This window comes from Pieris rapae, chromosome 10 (genome assembly GCF_905147795.1).
Source record: "Pieris rapae chromosome 10, ilPieRapa1.1, whole genome shotgun sequence".
NCBI lineage: Eukaryota > Metazoa > Arthropoda > Insecta > Lepidoptera > Pieridae > Pieris > Pieris rapae.
The window spans coordinates 5,334,559-5,353,372 of record NC_059518.1 but is presented as its reverse complement, the minus strand read 5'-3'; the positions used below and the strand labels follow the sequence as shown (position 1 = coordinate 5,353,372).

The 18,814-nt window shown below is 36.9% G+C and overlaps 1 protein-coding gene across 1 annotated transcript in view; it reads right to left on the bottom strand.

The window, feature by feature from the left end:
• Positions 1-18,814, bottom strand: part of LOC110991315 (neuroligin-1-like) — a 90,759-nt gene that overhangs the window by 18,543 nt on the left and 53,402 nt on the right. Inside the window, exons 2-5 of the mRNA XM_022256640.2 lie at positions 4,772-4,895; positions 2,360-2,552; positions 693-811; positions 285-434 (exon numbers count right to left, since the gene is read on the bottom strand). Of these exons, the coding sequence (XP_022112332.2) occupies positions 285-434; positions 693-811; positions 2,360-2,552; positions 4,772-4,874 (565 nt within the window). The 5' untranslated portion in view covers positions 4,875-4,895. The remainder of the gene's footprint in view (positions 1-284; positions 435-692; positions 812-2,359; positions 2,553-4,771; positions 4,896-18,814) is intronic.

Below are 18,814 nucleotides of genomic sequence, written 5' to 3'. Positions count from 1 at the left end.
TTATATTCACATTATGTTTTAATAATTTTCAACATTTGCATAAGATTTGCATATTATTTATATTAGGATAAAAAATTGTGGATTTATTTTCACTCAGAGGTGTCCATAGTAATTTATTAGAATGTGAATATTGTCATAATGAAGTCACTGTAACAATGATTTAGATCGAAGCTCTGAGCGGCGGCAATAAAGTAGCGGTGCCAAACGCCAATAAACCCATTTGGCTGGAGAGCAATGAAATGTGAAACTTAATGCGCTGATATATTATTAATTTCTAAGGTTACCAAGTAATCCTATCCTATAGTTGAGTGTGACAACTAGCAGGTGCGCCCGAGCTGCCAAAACTGCTCCATCTAAAGCGTTGCCCGATCCGCCTTCTGGGCCGGCGCCCGCCCAAACTACAACTGCATAGGGCGCCTCGACGCCTCGGGACCCTATTCAGAATATATTTCTATCATATGGATCTTTGAAGGATTCACATTAAACTCTAAAATTACTCATGACATTCATGATATACAAGCTCAATTAAAACTAATTTCGAACACTAATTAAATATTTATAGAGCTCACGCCTATATCCCAAATAGGTAGGCAGAGAACATAAACCTTCACTAACCATACCTCTCTTGATCTCGACACTTGCCTAATACAATTAAGATATTTAAGTATTAACAAGATATTCGTGAAACCTACCGCTACCGGGTACATAGATGTTCAGGTAGAGACAATCTTCGCTCTGATTGACAAGCAGTGGTTTTAATGCCACCAGCTCGTTGTAAACCCCAAGCGGCATCCTCGACAACGCTGCAGTCCTGTGTTATAACTTTATTAAGTAAAGGTTCAAACGTTGGCAGAAACTCTCCAATTAATAGGTTGTGTCACCACCATAATGATATTGCACAGAGTTTTGATATTTTTCATGGTTTGCTGGCCTCAGCTAGGAGTAAAATTAGGACGCAGTACCAATAATTTCTTTTCTTGTTTATAGTGTTTTAATTCTTTATAGCTATTATTTTTAGATTTTTGTTTGTTTTTTGTTTTGACACTTTATTGTATTCACTTAATTTCGCTGGTCGTGTCCACATGTTCTAGGGACGGCACCGCTTTTGTTATATTTTCGTATGTAAGTTGATGTTGACATGTGTTTGTCCTAATTTTGTGGTCCAAATAAAAAAATAAAAAAAAGTATATCATTAACATAATCATTTTTAAAATACTTGAGCACCGCTGTGTTTGTTATTTTGTTTTGTTTGATGAATTGCTTTTTTAAAAGAGTACCAAGAGTTTTTTTACGCCGCCATTTCTCTCGGCCTACACCCTCTGTCTTTTTACCACTTTGCCGATGAGTAAGGTTCAAATTTAATGACGTGGAATAGGTGATACCTGTCTATCTTATGTTCATCTAATAATAAACCTGTCTTTCTAATAATAAACGTATTTTATTTAATTTTTATTTTATAGTCACGCAATAATTCGGTTGTAAAGTATTGTTATAAAGCCTCCCTCCCAAATAAAAGAACGTCCAAATGTAATCACTTCCTTTACGACCTAAACGCATATGTGATTCATAATACAATTCGGTCAAGCTGTTTTGGAGGAGTGCGATCACAATCAGTTTTTTGTACTTATAAATTTTAGGAATAAGCATTATTAACACACATTTAGAAACTCTAATCTACTCAGTTCTAAATTCAAAGAAAGGATATAAAATCCAGATCAGAAAATGTTTATCACGTTGATAACCCACATTAGCTATTGGCAGCTTATAACTCCCTAACATATAATTGAACTGCGTCAGAACGCTACTCCAACTTAATCAACACTTGTGCTCCCCGGAGTCTTTGAGGTTGCTAACATATTGCGCTACTATCTCCAACAAAGCTGTAATAACGATATATTAACATGAGGATGATGGCGCCACTAAGATTAGCGTTTCGTAATTTTTAATTACACTTCTATTAAAGAATTTTTAATAGGATTTTACACTACTTAACAAAATTAATTCACAAAGGATGTGGTGGCCATCGACGTTGCATACCAACGTATAAGTTCATATACTTAGTTTACTAAAGTTCAGAGTACAATTTAAAGAAATGAGTGTGTCGGTCAATGGTTTATTTAATTATACTGGCGCCCGAGGAGTTCTAGCCTCGGGCGCCTTTCTCGTTCATGTTGTATTTTATTCAAACATGTACTGAATTATATAATAAAGTAAATGTTTACTTATTTCTGCCATTATACAATTTCGTTTAAAACATCATATTTATTATCTGAGGCTCTTATAAGGCATCCGCTTTATGTCACAATTGTAACAGAAGTTAATATAGATGCATGAGTGCTATAATTAGTGATTCACATACTTGTTGGCTATATCTGGAATTCGCTGTGGACAGACGGGCGCAAAGGTGTCGGCGAGACGCGTGCCAGGCCAAGGGGTAGGCGGTAGAGGAGCGCGCAAACGAGGCGGCAGTGATGCGTAAGGCACCCCTCGGAACACCTCCACAGGCTCCAGTCTTCGTGAAGCCGGCTCTACTATGATACCACGGATGGCTCCTGCACAACATTATGATGGTCATACTATCATGATTACGGATACTGGCATATTTTTTTTTCCAGCTTGTGAACCTTTTAGAATTATTTAATTTATGAAATGAAATCGTTTATTGCTAATATAGTGGTACAATTAGATAGATTGATTAAAACAATCTCCACAATCAGCCATTTATAAATGGGCATGCAAATGTTAACATGACATAATAACATAAAGACATAGTTATTTGGAATTTGGTGTCAAACTTATGGTCTAAAACTCGCCCACGCTGTAAAGGCCCTTGCCTTTAAAAAAATAATCACCTTCCCCCTGAAATAATTACACGGCAGTGATCTATAACTTCTAGGATGGTTAAATAGTTTAATGGCCAATATACATCGTAGTGCAGCATGCCACCAGCCGTGTTGGATCCCTTGGTTACAGGCTAGTTTCTTTGAATGTTTTGAATAATTTTGGATGCTATTTTACAGTTGTAACTGCTACAAAGATGTATATTAATCAATTTGTATAAACAAGTACGTGAGAGGTTCAGACGATGCTTTAATTACTTTCAGGATTTAGGGAATAGTAGACGTACAATCATACTCATAGTTAAATAAGAATAAAATATTTTTAAAGAACGGGTAAAGTGTAATAATGAATGCAATGAATTCACCTTCTCGTTTCAAAGTTTTATTAAAAATAGTGGAATAATTTAATTTAGTGCAATTTAAAAACTTTAATAAAGTCTGGCCACGCTCGTCCGCGTCACACAATACCTAATTTTTCATACATTGCGGCTGTCTCGCATCTGAATGCACGCCGTGTTGTTGTTAAACACAAAATGCAGCGTAAAACCTGTTTCATGTCACACAAATTACCGAGAATTTAAGGCAGTGCAAAATTAAATTTGCATAGCTATAAAATATTCAGTTAGGTTGTACATACTAATCGCTTCAATAATTTATTTATTCGCGCTGGTGGGTAAAATACACACTAGTGGTTCGGAACTACAACAATTTGAGAGAACCAGTTCACCTCTGATACCAAACCGATGGCATATTTCTGAAAGTTGATCACGGTGCTCATAAAGAACAAATAAAAAATAACGCCACAGAATCTATTTCACTGAAATATAGAAAGCTTACCGTTTGTAGCAGTTAAAAACAAAGAACATTAAAAATTTACAAAATTAGACTCTTAACAAACAGTTGATGCTCTATGAACTTAATTCACTGTGAATTGTATCAATACTGTGGTAGGTGCTCTTTTTAGTCGGTTTTCTCACCAGGTTTATAATGTATGCATATAATATTATTATGATGTATTCTATGTTCAAACTCTGTGCATGCTGTATAATATATCCAACGCTCAACGTAAATACTTATGAATACTGCCAGCATCTTTATCTAAGTTTACCTACTTTTAGTAACAAACTTTCACTGATACTGTTCACCATTAGTCTAACCAGCTATCTACTAAATTATTTCCACCAGTGTACAGAGCGGCGGTCTCCTACTAGTTTACACTCCTGTTCTATATGAAATAATAAAAAAAACTATTCACCAACAATATCATCTACAATAAAGCCCTCAGCCCTACAAGTGGTTTAATCATCAGCAGGTTCCATTCAAGGACGGTCCCGTTTATATGAATTATTTATTAGGTATGAGATCTTAAATCGTTTAAATTTTACCAAGGAATTTGGAGTATTTTAACGAGCGTCTCGCATACTTCTCCCGAAGGAATTGCTTCAAGAGAAAGACGCTAACGGTCCTAATAATATTAATAATAAAGTTTACATAATAATTTGAGAGTATATAAAATGAATCTCACGGTAAATCAGAGAACCGCAAAGCGAAAGATACGTTATCTGCGTTTAAAGGGGCTAAAGTTGTTGGAATGTAAGTTTGCAAGTTTGTTGAAGGTAATCTCTGGAAAATCTAATCCAATTATGAAAATTGTTTTACTGAAGAGCATTACTTCACAGAGCGAACGCAGATAAGGTTCAAATAATTACGTGTGAATTTGTTTTGCGAATAATATGAGACACTACCAGAGTAGGTAGTACAGTCAGCATCGCGTGCCCGTAAAAGATATCTTAGCATCGTCAACTAAAAGTTTTCCTAGAAAATACAAACGCATGTACAAGAGACCTGCAAACGAATAAGCGCTATATAAATGAGACAGAAAATAACTAAAACAAAAGACAGTCAAATAGCTTAGATAACGTAGAATGTACCTGGCTGCGTGTGCACGATTCGCGAGCTGTATCGAGGACCGGCGGCGGCGAGGTGAAGCGCGGTGAGGACGAGCGCGCACCACGCCCGCCACGACCACTCCATGCGCCATTACGCGACAGGGGGCTGCAACAACACATTAAATAAATAATCGATTAAAAAAGGGCCTTACTATAAAGTCCTAAAAACGTACGTACGTACATGTCAGAAGAGAAACTTCTTATGTAAATTAATTAATACCAAAGCCCTAATAGGTGTACCAGTATATGATCACTCCATGTATTTGTATATCTATATTCATACTGTTTAAATATTGAATACGTTGTTATGATAAATAAATAAAAACCTACGTTTGCTGCACCAGACGTTATGCGACAGTTCTAAAGTTCTAATATGTACCTAATAAACGACTACATGAATCAATAGTGGGTATTTTTTCTTGATCTCCTTTTCTCACTCTCACTCAATCGGTCTCTCTCCCTTTTTTTCGACAAACACTGCACATCTTCTTAATATTTTCATCACAATTACATCCGTAAAAAAATTACGCTAAACAGTTAGAAGTAAGGTAACATTTAAATTTGTCATTATAATAACAACAGTACTGTAGATCGACTAATTGGAATCGGTCATATTATCGATAACTAGTCATAGCATATTTGATTTAAATTATATCGTTATCTGAGCCCGTGTGTAAATTCCACTATAAATCTATGTCCAATAAGTTGAAATGTCAGCAGGACGTGGGGTGGGCTTCCAATTATTACGACGCGCAGTAAGCTGGACTAATCTCGTGCGATTACAATTGCCGTGAATAATTGCTTAATCAATAATTACTATAGCAATAATACGCTAAGTGAATTAGCGAAATCCTTCTTAACGTATTGGAAATTAATCACCTCTTATTTTCCTCAGCCTTAACTGAGCTGATTTGTGTCTCAATTAATTATTCAACTCAATATTGTAGAGTTTCGCGGAATCCGAAAGATATAATCTCACGGCAACTGACGCCTGGCATCAAACGAGCCCCATAATGGATACTTTGGAAGGACCAATTTTAAACAAGTACAACAATATTTCCTATCAATTATAATGCATATATTCTTTGTATGAATATGATATATATAATGAAAAAGAATAGATAATGAAGAACGGTTTTAAACCATTGCTCTTTTTAAAATCATGATAAATACATTTTAGTTTTAATTTTAATGTTTTTTTATAGAACAAAGGGCAAACCCGCAGTAGGCTCACCAAATGTTAAGTGATACCGCCGCCCATGGACACTCTCAATGCCAGAGGGCTCGCGAGTGCGTTGCCGGCCTTTTAAGAATTGGTACGCTCTTTTCTTGAAGGACCCTAAGTCGAATTGGTTCGGAAATAATTCAGTCGGCAGCTGGTTCCACAAAGTGGTGGTGCGCGGCAAAACTGCCTAGAAAAACGCATTAACTAAATTGTTAATATTATTTTGTCCTAACCTGTAAATGTCACCCTGCGTATGGCCAGAATGTTATATAATGCCTATAACTTGTTTACGGCAGCATATCATCGTTAAACATTACGAAAGATTTTTATAGGTTAAATGTAACTTTGATAAACTCCTATACCGTTATTGCGTACATAACATTTATGTATTGAAATTTACCGACAGTGATCAAACAAGTAAAATATATATGTTTGATCTAAAATTTCGCTTTACTTTTGTACATTTACTGTATATTTTCTACTTGTCATGTCGATGTACAAAATTATGATCCTTCCTACATTAATTTTGATGTATTTCTTGAACAGTTTTCATAAACGACAATTCACTTTGAACCATAGCTAATATAGACGCTCGAGTCATAATCTGAAGTTTAATTTAGAATAACAGGTCAGCCTTCAAGAAAATCTTATGAAATTCAAACGCTAGCTAAATTCCTTTATGCACATACAATACATATTAAATTCAGGTATTAACATTTAAATATGGAATTATATTCAGGCAAATCCGCTATCAGTGATATGATAGCGGTTCTGTAGGTGTGCGGTTGAACCCCTGACCCCAATCTACATAAACCCGTCCCTCGCTAGGGGCTGGAATGGCACCCGGAGTCCCAGCCCGAATCAATTTCATTCCCGGACAAAGAAATGTCCGAAGAAATGACACTTTTGAATATTCATTCGACGCTGAGACTGATTGGAAGGCTCACTTATACAGTTTCATCGAAATACACTTTTATTTTTTGCCTCTGACTGACAATGTCATTGATATGAATATTGAATAGTTTTTTAACGCTGCAGAGTATTATTATAAAGTTTATAAAGACGAAAAAGAATTATTCTTTTGATAGAGCGTTTGTTATATAGATTACAGCCAAATTTGTATTTTTTTCAATTGTCATCCTCTCATCATGACTAGATGGAGGGTGGTTGGAGGTGGAAGTCCTACACGTTATTCGAATTTTAAAAACATTGTAACTCATTAAAATCTGACTACTATATTCCAAAACACAGAAACATAAATATTTTCTTGTTGATAATAAAAATATATCCGATATCTCTCGGAATATTAGTTAGACTTGTTGGCACATTATAGGTCAGTAGACACTTCACTTCACTGAATACAAGACTTAATACAATATGTATTATTCGACAACCCAATCTTTGTAAATATAACAAAAGGTTTTCTTCATTGTCTTCATTGCAAATAACCAATATTCAATGTTATTATTTTAAAAATTAGTAAGCGAATATAGGAGTTCTTTCACGCAAAACATATGAAATAAGGTAATTGATTATTAAATATATAATCTTATACAGGTTTCAGTATGCGAACTAATGAATTACAACATTACATTCAGAAAAATAAAATATATTCAAATATTAGAATATTCTATGGAATAGATTCTATTCTATGGATATTGTAACGTTAATATATTTTTAAGTTCAATGAATCTATTAAACAGTGAAACAAAAAAGATGAATTTAATTTAATGATCATCATGATTCATTCAGTGAACTCATTTTATTTTAAAGTTTTATAGAAATCAGATAAAAAGAGCACTTAGTGACAAAGTGTTCGTGGAGTTTCGGAAAACCTCAGCTTGCATCAAATGACAGTCAGACCGGAGGGGCCTGTAGCAGTAATGATTAACACAAAACACTCCTATAATTTGTTTTTAAATTTTTTAATCGAATTATATAGCCCGTATTATATTTAAGTATAAATATTTACGTATACGTAAATATTTATACTTTATTATATATATATATATATATATATATATATAATACAGGCTCGTGTACATGGTGTGTCGTTTATCACGGTACTGCAAACTGCGGCCTTTTAACAATAAATATAATATGTAATAATATATTTTAGTTATTACATTTTAAGATTAGATTTATTAGAATTATTTATAAAATAAATATGTATGTAGATATTTTAGTTATTATCTGGAATTGTAAAGGAAAGGTACCTTTTGTATGGAAAACTAGACATTTATTTGTGTGTTGGAAATAAATTATGTATGTTATTTTATAGCTATTAGCTAGGAGCTTATTAATAATCACACTTTTCGCACAAAATTAATAATAATTAAAAAAATTGGTTCCATGATTTTGTTTGTTCGCAAAAGAAGATCCCATAGTTACCGGTTCAAAAGTAGTTTGTGATGCATTGTTCAATTATATAGAATGGTTATACTTTCTATAATACCTTGCTACTTAATGTGGCAATAACGGCAAAATTCTTCCTTTTGCTAGCTTAAGTAGCACAGCGGAAGCTATTGCGAAAACTATGAAAGTAACGCAATAATTCTTTATTAAAACTTGTAAAAATCTGAAATAGCATATCTTTATATGTCGACACTGTATCACCTGTATTTTGGTAATATACTATTACTAGATCATCTGCTTATTATTGCTACATTATTACTTTTATTTCTTTTTTTTTTACACTAAAAAAGTAGAAAGTAAAAAAAAATGTAAAAAATAATTTATACGCATTTCCGAATCTGTAGTTTCAGTATGCAGCACAATTCCTGTTTATAAAATACAATCGATATCGACAAAGGTTCGACTTTTACAGTACGACCTAAACTTTTATTTAAAAATCCTTTTAACAACATTGGACCACACAAGTAGACCGGAAAAATGGATTAAAGCTAGCAGTAGTACTACAAACTATAATGGAGCAGTGATCTCGAAGTATTATTTTCTAAATTGAATGCGTTTGTATATTTTTTTTTTTTTTTTTTTTTTTTTTTTTTTTTTTTAAATAATTTTCACTCTACTCCCCTGCCATAGTGTCCAGGGACTTTATATTTCACTGATATTATTTAACGCGTCGGGAATTACGCCCCGACTACATCGGTAATATTCTTATTAACAATATTCATGGGCGAGCCGGGGCGCAATTCCCCGCGAGACCCGCTCTTTCTGTTTTATTTGCCGCCTTTATATATACAACTATTTTTTCACAGAACCGTTCCAGGCACGGTCTGTGCTTTATTAATATGTCCTGTAGGCCGTTACGGTCTACAGTCATCTGTATTTGTTGCTCCAGGTCGTGCCTGGACGATGCGAATATAGGGCAGTGTAGAAGCACATGTTCCACTGTTTGCTCTTCATCACTGCAGGCACATGTTGGGCTTGTCCTAATTTTAAATCTGTGCAGGTAATATGCAAAGGCTCCGTGCCCTGTTAGAATTTGCGCCATCTGGGGTGTGAAACGCTTCTCTTTTACCAATTTATACGCAGTTTTAACATTGCCTATAAATAATTTTGTAGTTCCAGCTGTTTCACCCCCCAGGTAGCGCTCATTCCATACTTCCAGAGTCCTTTGCCTTATCTGATGTTTAATATATGACAGGGGGTATGCAGCGTATTCAGGTTCTGACCTTAGTTTTTCCGACGCTTCTTTTGCTAATGTGTCCGCTCTCTCGTTCCCCGGCGTACCAACGTGCGCCTTTATCCAGAAGAGGCTTATATGAGTTCCTGTTCTCCGGCACTCTTCCAGGCTCCGGCGGATCTCGGCTACCTGGGGATCGAGAGATCGTCCACTCACAATAGCATCTAGTGCTGACTTTGAGTCACTGTATATTTTAACGTCGCGCTTGTTTTTATCTACGTGGCTAGTCGCGTTCCGTAGTGCCATCAGTTCGGCTTGAAATACTGTGCAGTGGGGCGCCATCTTCATTTTCTTGCTGTTTATTTCCATTCCATCTTTCCATTCTGTCCAAGCGGCGCCCACTCCTGTACTTGTTTTGCTGCCGTCCGTATAGATTTGTGTGCCGCCGTGTCTTGCGATTTCTTCCGGATTTGTGAGCATCTTATAGTCAAGTTTTGTTTGTTTCGCCGGGTGTGGGAGATCCACATATCGCACTCTCTTCTCTAATTCCTCGCCCTCCTTCAGTATCTCCGTGCTGACTCCCCTTTTTATCTCGTATAAGGCAGCGGCTTCTTGAATACGTAGGTCTAGAGGAAGTATCCCGGCCAGTAGGGTTGCCGCGTGTAACGATGTCGTCCTATAAGTTTTGGCAATTTTTTGGGCAAAGCCCCTTTGCAGATGGTTTAGTTTTTTCCGTACACAGATTTTATTTGTCGCGGGAGCCCACACCGCGGCCGCATACATTACGATTGGTTCAATAACGGCAGTGTACGTGGTCGCGATAACCTCCTGGTTTAGTCCCCATTCGATCTTCGCGGCTTTAGCCAGCTGTTTATATATCTGAATGGCTTTCCGGCATACTCTCTCCACATGTCTGTTGAATGTGAGTCTAGAATCCAGATCAACTCCGAGGATTCGGATGTGGTTATCCATCTGTATCGGTACATTATTCATATTTAGCCGTGGGGTGTCATATTTTAGTTTGCGAGTCACCACCATGGCTTTGGTCTTGTGTGGCGCAAATTTCAGTTTGTTTAGGATACCCCATCTATGTATCCGGTTCAATGTTATGTTGAGTTTCTGCTGGATCTCGCTACCGGTTTCTCCTTCCGCTATCAAAACGATGTCATCCGCAAAAGCCTGGACGTACTCACCACTATTTTGCAAGTCCTGGAGGAGCGGGTCCAATATTAGATTCCACATTGTTGGTCCCCCTATTGAACCCTGAACGCAGCCTTTGTTAGTAACTTTTTCAACCGTGTGTCCAGCGTAGGTTAATTTAATTTGTCTTTCATGTAAGTAACTATCCATAACTTTCCTTAGTTTTAATGGGCATTGTTCTTCTGCCAGGCGGACTCTAATTTGCGGCCACCAAGCGCTGTCAAAGGCGCCCTCTATATCGAGTGATACGATGGTTAGTATCTTCTTTTGTTTCAGCTTTGCGCGTATATGTGTGACTGCGTCATATAGGGCGTCCTCAGTGCTCCGCTGGGGCATGAATCCGTATTGGATTTTCGAGGTTTTCGGGACTAGATGCCACTTTAACCGAACGATTAGCATCTTTTCGTATACTTTACCTAGAAGAGGTAGTAAGCCTATGGGTCGATAAGACTTCGGGTTTGAATAATCGGCCTTACCCGGTTTGCGCAATACAATTATTGTAGCAATTTTCCACAATTTGGGGAAGTACCCTAGCTCCAGGCATTTGTTTAGGACGGTGAGGAATAAGTTAGGCGCCGCGTTTATCGCGTGCCAACTTATGTCCGCCGTTATGCCATCTTCTCCGGGGGCCTTTCTGGGGTTGAAACTGAGAGCGGCAGTTTCGAGTTCAGTCATTGTGAAAGGGGTATCATAGACTAAGTTATGTTCCTCTTTGTTTACTGTGTTTGCTCTTCTTCTTACCAATTCGTGGTCTTCAGTTTCATCCTCACTAGTATCTTCCGGGAAGAAAGTTCTTGCCAGGGTCTCCGCTGACTCCCTTTCACTAACATATCTACCGTCCCTGCAAAGTGGTATATCCTGGACTCTGGTCTCTGTCCCTCTTATCACTCTATATATACCTTCCCACATTGTCTCTTTTTCCTGTTTCTCACAGAACTTCTTCCAGCTCTCAGTTTGGGCTTGTTTGATCTGGTTTTCATACTCTTGTTTTAATGTAAGGTATTCACCTACGACCTCTGGCCTTCTGCGTGCTGCGGCACATCTTATCCTCCTCTTTCTAGTCTCAACCTGTTTCTTGAGCACCTGTAGTTCTTCGGTCCACCAAGCCATTTTAGTTTTCTTCCCGGTTTTAATTTTTGGAATTGCTACATCACTTGATTTGATTACTACTTCTGTGAACTTTTCTACTATTTGTTCCAAGTCTTCAACTTTATTTAACTTTCTTACGACTTCTTCTGTTAACTGAAAATGTTCTATATTAAACAACATTTCTTCCTCGAACTTTACCCAGTTAGCTTTTTTACTATTGTAAATTTTTGTTTTACTCCTTCTATGAATTCCTTGATGTATGTTTGCATTAATTTTGAAAAGTATGGCATTATGATCCGAAGAAACCATTCCGATGTCCACTCTCCAATCTTCGATCTTTCCCAGTAGGTCACTCGTGCACACTGTTATGTCTATGTGGCTGACTATTCTGGTTCCTCTCCTTATTACCTCAAATGTTGGTTGCTGCCCATCGTTCAGTATGTGCAGACCAAGCTCAGTTACCAGACTTCCAAAGGCTTGTCCTCTATTGTCTATTTTCGGGCTTCCCCACCACGGACTTTTAGCATTTGCATCACCTCCTAGGACTATTCTTCTCTTGAGCTCATTCACCGTTGTTTCCAGGTGCTTTAGATAGGGTTCTATATCCGCTGGGTCTGGTTCCATGTAGTATGAGATCAGTGCAATGCCAGACTCCGCCGTGGTCTTCAGTTTAATAGGCACTATATTGGTTGTTGTTAGTGCGGGGTATTGGATAATACCAATATCCTCGTCAAAAATCAACACTGCTGCCTTTATAACTTTACCTGCCGGAGGATTCTGGCACTGCACCACTCTCACTCCACTGTAATCTTTCACCCTGCCCAGGGCTCCAATGTATGGCTCCTGTACTAGAGCGACTGTTATTTTTCTAGATTGTGCCTCGTAAATAAGTTCGCTCATTGCAAGGCTTTTCCTTTGCAGGTTAACCTGCACTATTTTTATCGGTTTAACCTTTTGCTGGACCTTAGCAATAAGCTATTCTGCTTCTGGCCAAACTTTCCCACCTCTTCCTTACTGGACAATGCACGTCGAAGGCTCCGTGGTCTTGTCTCTCGAGACCAACCCTTTTGCAGTTTATACAGGTGGGTTTTTCATCTGCTTTATATTTAGGACATTTCTCCTGCATGTGGGTTCCTCCACAGTAGGCACAAGCACAGGCCAAATCGTCTTCTTCCGTGCAGTGCTTACGCCCATGGCCATATCCCAGACATTTCATACACTGCACCAGGGGGGACTGATCCCCAACCCACACCCTTTGAAGGTCCACATGCACTTTTCCTGCACTAGTCAAAGCTTGCCATAGTTTTGGTGAGACTTGAAGAATGACATGACCCTCATGTGGGTTCCTCGCTCTGCGACGGTATTTTTCGGTCATCCTCCAGTCTTCTTCTCTTATGTGTTCTACTATTTTCCTATTTTGTGTTCTTATTGCCTGCTTTATGTCCTCTTCTGTATTGTAATTCAGCAAATTCTTAAGGATGATTAGTGGGTCTTTGTTTTCGACTTCTTTTACTTCCAGGTGTTCATTTTCACTCTCTAAGTTTTGCTTGAGTCTCTCCTTTTCCTCTAGATCTCTACATCCTATTATTACTTTTCCATTTTTGATCTTTCTTATCATATCCACTCTAATGCCTCCCTTTTTAACATTTGCGGCTTCCCTGATTCTATTTATTACTTGGTCTCCCGTTTCCTTTTCATTTCGTGGTGCTATTATCATGGAGTGCAGCTCCACACGTTTGTTCTCCATGTTAACACCGTGTTTTGTGTTGGTTGGCCTCTCGCTTCTTTCTTTTCCGCTCGTTACCACCTTGGCATAGGATCGTCTCTCCTCCAACACTTGTCTCACGACTGTTGTCTGTTCTTCTATTTTTTCTTCTAGTCTCTTTTCCCTTCTATTTTGTTCACTAATATTTTCTTGAAGTAGCTTAGTAATTTCCTCTAATTTTTTAGTCTCCTTCTCTAGTCTTATCAGCTGGTCATCCATCTCGTTTGATTTCGCCTGTCGTGTACTATCAATTTTATCATTGTCTTTTATTCTTTCTTCCTCGTATTCTTTGTCTTTCTTCTTCTCGTTTCCCTCCATTGACTGGGCCTCTGCTTCTTTGACTAGCTCACACAGTCGTTTTATAGCAGTGGTCACAGCTATTTTAATTTCGCCCTTTAAAGTACGAGCAGCGTCTAGTTGGACGAGGGCACTTTGTTGAACGGCTGTTGCCTCAGCAGCTTTGCTTTTATAAGTTTTTGAGTTTATGTGGGTTCTCGCCTTCTTTTCCTCAATTGTTACCCCCTCCCACTGATCAATGCTCTTCCTGACACCAGCGGCCACTACGGATGTGTGTGCACTAAGCCTATCTTGTTTATTAACCTCCACGAATGTCGAGGGGTTTGGTTTGGTGGGTGTGCGCAACCCAAACATCCTAGTAGTCCTATATAATAAATAACAATAGTAATAATTTACAGCACTGTCCAATAAGACGGGTTTATAAAAGTCAATCAAAACGATAATCGATGTATACAAATATGTCAAATATGTATATATATAAAGTAGGTCTTGAAGTCTAATGTCTATTCCCAAAAGGGTGGTGTTAGACAGTCAATAAGTTAAACTAGACAATACTCAATTTCACTTTCTATAACTATAACAATACTTAAAAGTTTTAGCTTAGTCTAAGGGTCTGTCCCCAATAGGGTGACAGCCGTCAGTTTGTCAAAGATTAGTTATACTTATTCTAGTAGCTGTCCCCAAAAGGGAACAAAAAAAAAAAAAAGGTAAAAATTATCTTAATTCTAACTTAATATTAAGTATATCGGGAAGGGTGAGCCCTGTGGGGATTTATGGGAGGGGACTGTGGATAAGGGGGGAATTATTATTATTTTCTTTATTTATTCATTTACTATTATAATAATAATAATAGATTAAAAAATAATAATAATATTATTATTATTTTTTTTTTTTTTTTTTTTATTTATTTATTTTTTTTTGTTTTTTTTGTGTTATAGGGATATTATCAATGTTGATAGAATGGGGTCAAAGTTTGGCTAGGACGCACCGTTCCCGAGATATGTACGCTTTCCTCCAGGATTCTTCCCGTCCCCGTAGCTCTTCTCCGGTTGGTCGACTCTTCAAGTTCGAGGCGTCGCTGAGTTTGGCTCGATGAGGGCTATCCAACGACGTATCGCACTCACTGCGGAAAATCGGATTTCACCGACCACGTGCCACGTTGTTTTGGGAAAACTTTTTATAACTTTTCTATTTCTGGGTCGAAAAATCCTTGCGACCCCTCAAAAGTTTCGGCGTTGCGAGTTCTATCTAATAGATATTTTTAATGTGAGGGTCGTCGCTTTTATTTTTGAATTATTTTTCTTTTTGTGGTTCTTTAAAGAGGTTATTTGTATTTATTACCTTTTAAAGAAAAATCTCTGGACCGATCTTCATGCTGGAGGTATCATAGAACTCGGCTCGTTGACGGCTATCGAGAGAGATATTACACTTAAGCCAGAGGCCCGTATTTCTTCGACCACGTGCCACGTGCTTTTTTATTTTTATCTGGATTTCCCCTTTGTTAAATGAAACGAGTATTTTATTTAATCACTGTGTTAATTATATTTTAATGTTAACCAGACAATGGCGAAAAAGGAAGTAAGCTTAATTATATTACACAGAGCAAATCATAGATACCAGATATAACATAGACAATAAGTAATGTATTCTATAATAATTGCTGAAGGCACCAAATTTACATTTCATAGACTAACACTCCTACTAAATTTGAGCCTTCTATTAAAGCTTACAAATGAAAACCAAACATTAAATAGCTTAGTTATAAAACTTTATATAAACATACTTGAGCAACACAGTAATATGATAGCTTTACATTTTTGGTTTCTCAATCACACCAAGTTTCTCTCTGAAATATTGAAATTTTACTTTACATAGAGCTTTTGTAAATATATCAGCTAACTGACTATTAGTACTAACATATTTCAAATCTATCAATTTTTGTGCGTATTTTTCTTTTACAAAGTTATACTTAATATCAATATGTTTACATCGTTTATGAAAATCATTATTCTTGATCAAACAAATAGCACTTTGATTATCTATATGAAGATTAATACAACTCTGTTTATATTCGTTAATATCAAGCATTAACTGCCGAACCCAGAGAGCTTCTTTTGTAGCACAGCAGGATGCCATAAACTCTGCCTCAGTGGTAGACAGAGCGACGGTTGATTGTCGTTGAGTGCTCCACGTCACTGCTGCTCCATTTTTCATGAAGATGTAACCAGTGATAGACCTTCTGGTGTCAGGATCATTGGCATAGTCGGCATCAGAGTAACATTCAAGTATGTTACTTTGAGTTGATCTGAAACAGAGTCCAAAATGTTTTGTTTCTTTTAAATACTTAAAAATACGCTTTACCGCATTCCAATGCATCTGATCATAATTATTGAGGAAGCGAGCAACTGTCGACACTGCATACATGATGTCAGGTCTGCTCACTATTGCAGCAAATATGAGAGAACCCACAGCTTCTCTGTAAGGAATGTGTTTGTTGTTGCTATCAGACTCAGTGCTTTTTACCAAAGTAACATGCGGATCAGCAGGAATGCTATTAGTATTGGTATCACACATGTTAAATCTTTTCAGCATCTCTTCAATGTATGTACTTTGATGCACAAATATATAATCATCACATCTTTCTATATGCATTCCTATAAAATGTAATGATTTACAAATCTTTACATCAAAATCTTTCTTTAAGTCATTTATTACTTGAGTAAGAGCAGAGGCATCTGTAGACAGTAATAATCCATCGTCCACATACAGTAATAAATATATTTTAATACCATTGATGCAGCCCACATAAACACATCTGTCAGCATGACTGTTCTTAAAACCATATTTCTTTAAAACATTATCAAATTTAGCATTCCAACACCTAGGTGATTGTTTTAAGCCATACAAAGATTTCTTGAGCTTGCATACAATATCTTTTTGAACAGTAAGGCCCTCTGGCGGCGTCATGTAAATCTGTTCTTTCAACTCACCATATAAAAATGCAGTTTTAATATCAAATTGTATCATTGACATTTTCTGTTCTGCAGCAACAGATAAAAGTAAGCGAATTGAGTCATACCTGACAGTTGGTGCAAATGTCTCAGTATAGTCAATACCGCTTTTCTGTGTGAATCCTTTAGCACATAGCCTTGCTTTGTACCTTAGTCCTTCAGTTTCATCCTTTATACGAAACACCCATTTACATCCTATAACTCTAGCTTCAGGTGGCTGTTCTACTAACTGCCATGTACCATTATCACTATGTGCTTTCAGCTCTTCTTCAATCGACTTCATCCACAAGTTAGAGTCTTTTGATGACAATGCTTCTGCATATGTTTGTGGTGTGACAGAGAGTGGTACATTACTTGAGCATAGGTATGTCTTAGGTTCTGTGTTCTTATTAATTTTATTTCGAGGACGAAGTGTAATATTAGAACTCTGAGGATACTTCACTGACATCTCCGGTACATACTCAGGGTCATCAGAACCATCGCTGTGATCCACGGGTGTATGAGACGACAAATCTGTGGTGTTATCTTCACGGTTTGAAAAACTTTCAATTACATGATCTGATTCTTTATTTTCTGATTCTGACAATGAGAGAGGAACCACATTTCTTGTTATACTATTCTCTAGGAAAATTACATTTCTACTTTTTATGATATTTTTTGTTTTGGAATCTAATAATCTATATCCTTTACTATTTTCACAATAACCAACAAAAATAAGTTTCTGTGATTTAGAGTCCCATTTCTTAATTTTCTCTTTAGGTATTTGAGCCATTGCATAACAACCAAATATTTTCATGTGACTTACATCAGGTTTCCTTCCACTCCACATCTCCTCAGGTGTTTTATAATTTAGTGCTCGTGTAGGTGAACGGTTCACTATGTATGCTGCTGTCATTATTGCTTCAGCCCACAAGTTTTTCTGTAAGTTAGCATTGATTAACATACATCTGGCTTTTTCAAGCAGTGTCCTGTTCATACGTTCAGATAAGCCATTTTGTTGAGGCGTGTATGGAATTGATGTTTGATGTTGTATGCCGGATGACTTCAAAAATTCAGTAAAATCATTATTTATATACTCAGTTCCATTATCGGTTCTTAATACTTTAATTTTAGTGTCAAGTTGGTTCTCTACAAGACATTTGTATTCTTTAAATTTATTAAGACATTCAGACTTTGATTTTAAAATGAAAACAGTCACTTTTCTAGAATAATCATCAGTAAAGGTAAGAAAATACCTTGCATTTCCAAGTGACTTCACTTCCATGGGCCCGCATACGTCAGAGTGAACAAGTTCTAGCAATTTTGTTGCTCGGAAACCTTCACTTTTGAATGGCAAGCTTGTTTGTTTACCTTCTATACAGGAAATACAGGTCACATTACTGCTCAGGGACATTTGCACACCTTCAGCACAGGTGTCCAGCTTCTTCAGGTCAATGTAGTTCAAATGACCCATACGCTGATGCCATAAGTAGAAATCATCATTTTCTGTTGAAGCAGATATGTATGCTGGAATACTATGTGTATTTAGCCTGTACATATTATTTATCATTTTAGCAGCTGCAACTTGCTTGTTTGTTTTATTCAAAATTTTACAACCTTGTTTGTCAAATTGTACTTGACAGCCACTATTTATTATCTGACTGACAGAGAGAAGATTCGTAGCCAACTCAGGAATATAGAGAACATTCTGTACCTTGATAGTTTCCAACTTACCTTGTGTATTGACAACATTAATATTTACCTTTCCACAGGCCTTCACAACTAGCTTCTTGTCATTAGCTACTCTTATTGTGGAAATTGGAGGTGTAATTTCATCGTAAATCAAGTTACGATTCATTGTCATATGCAT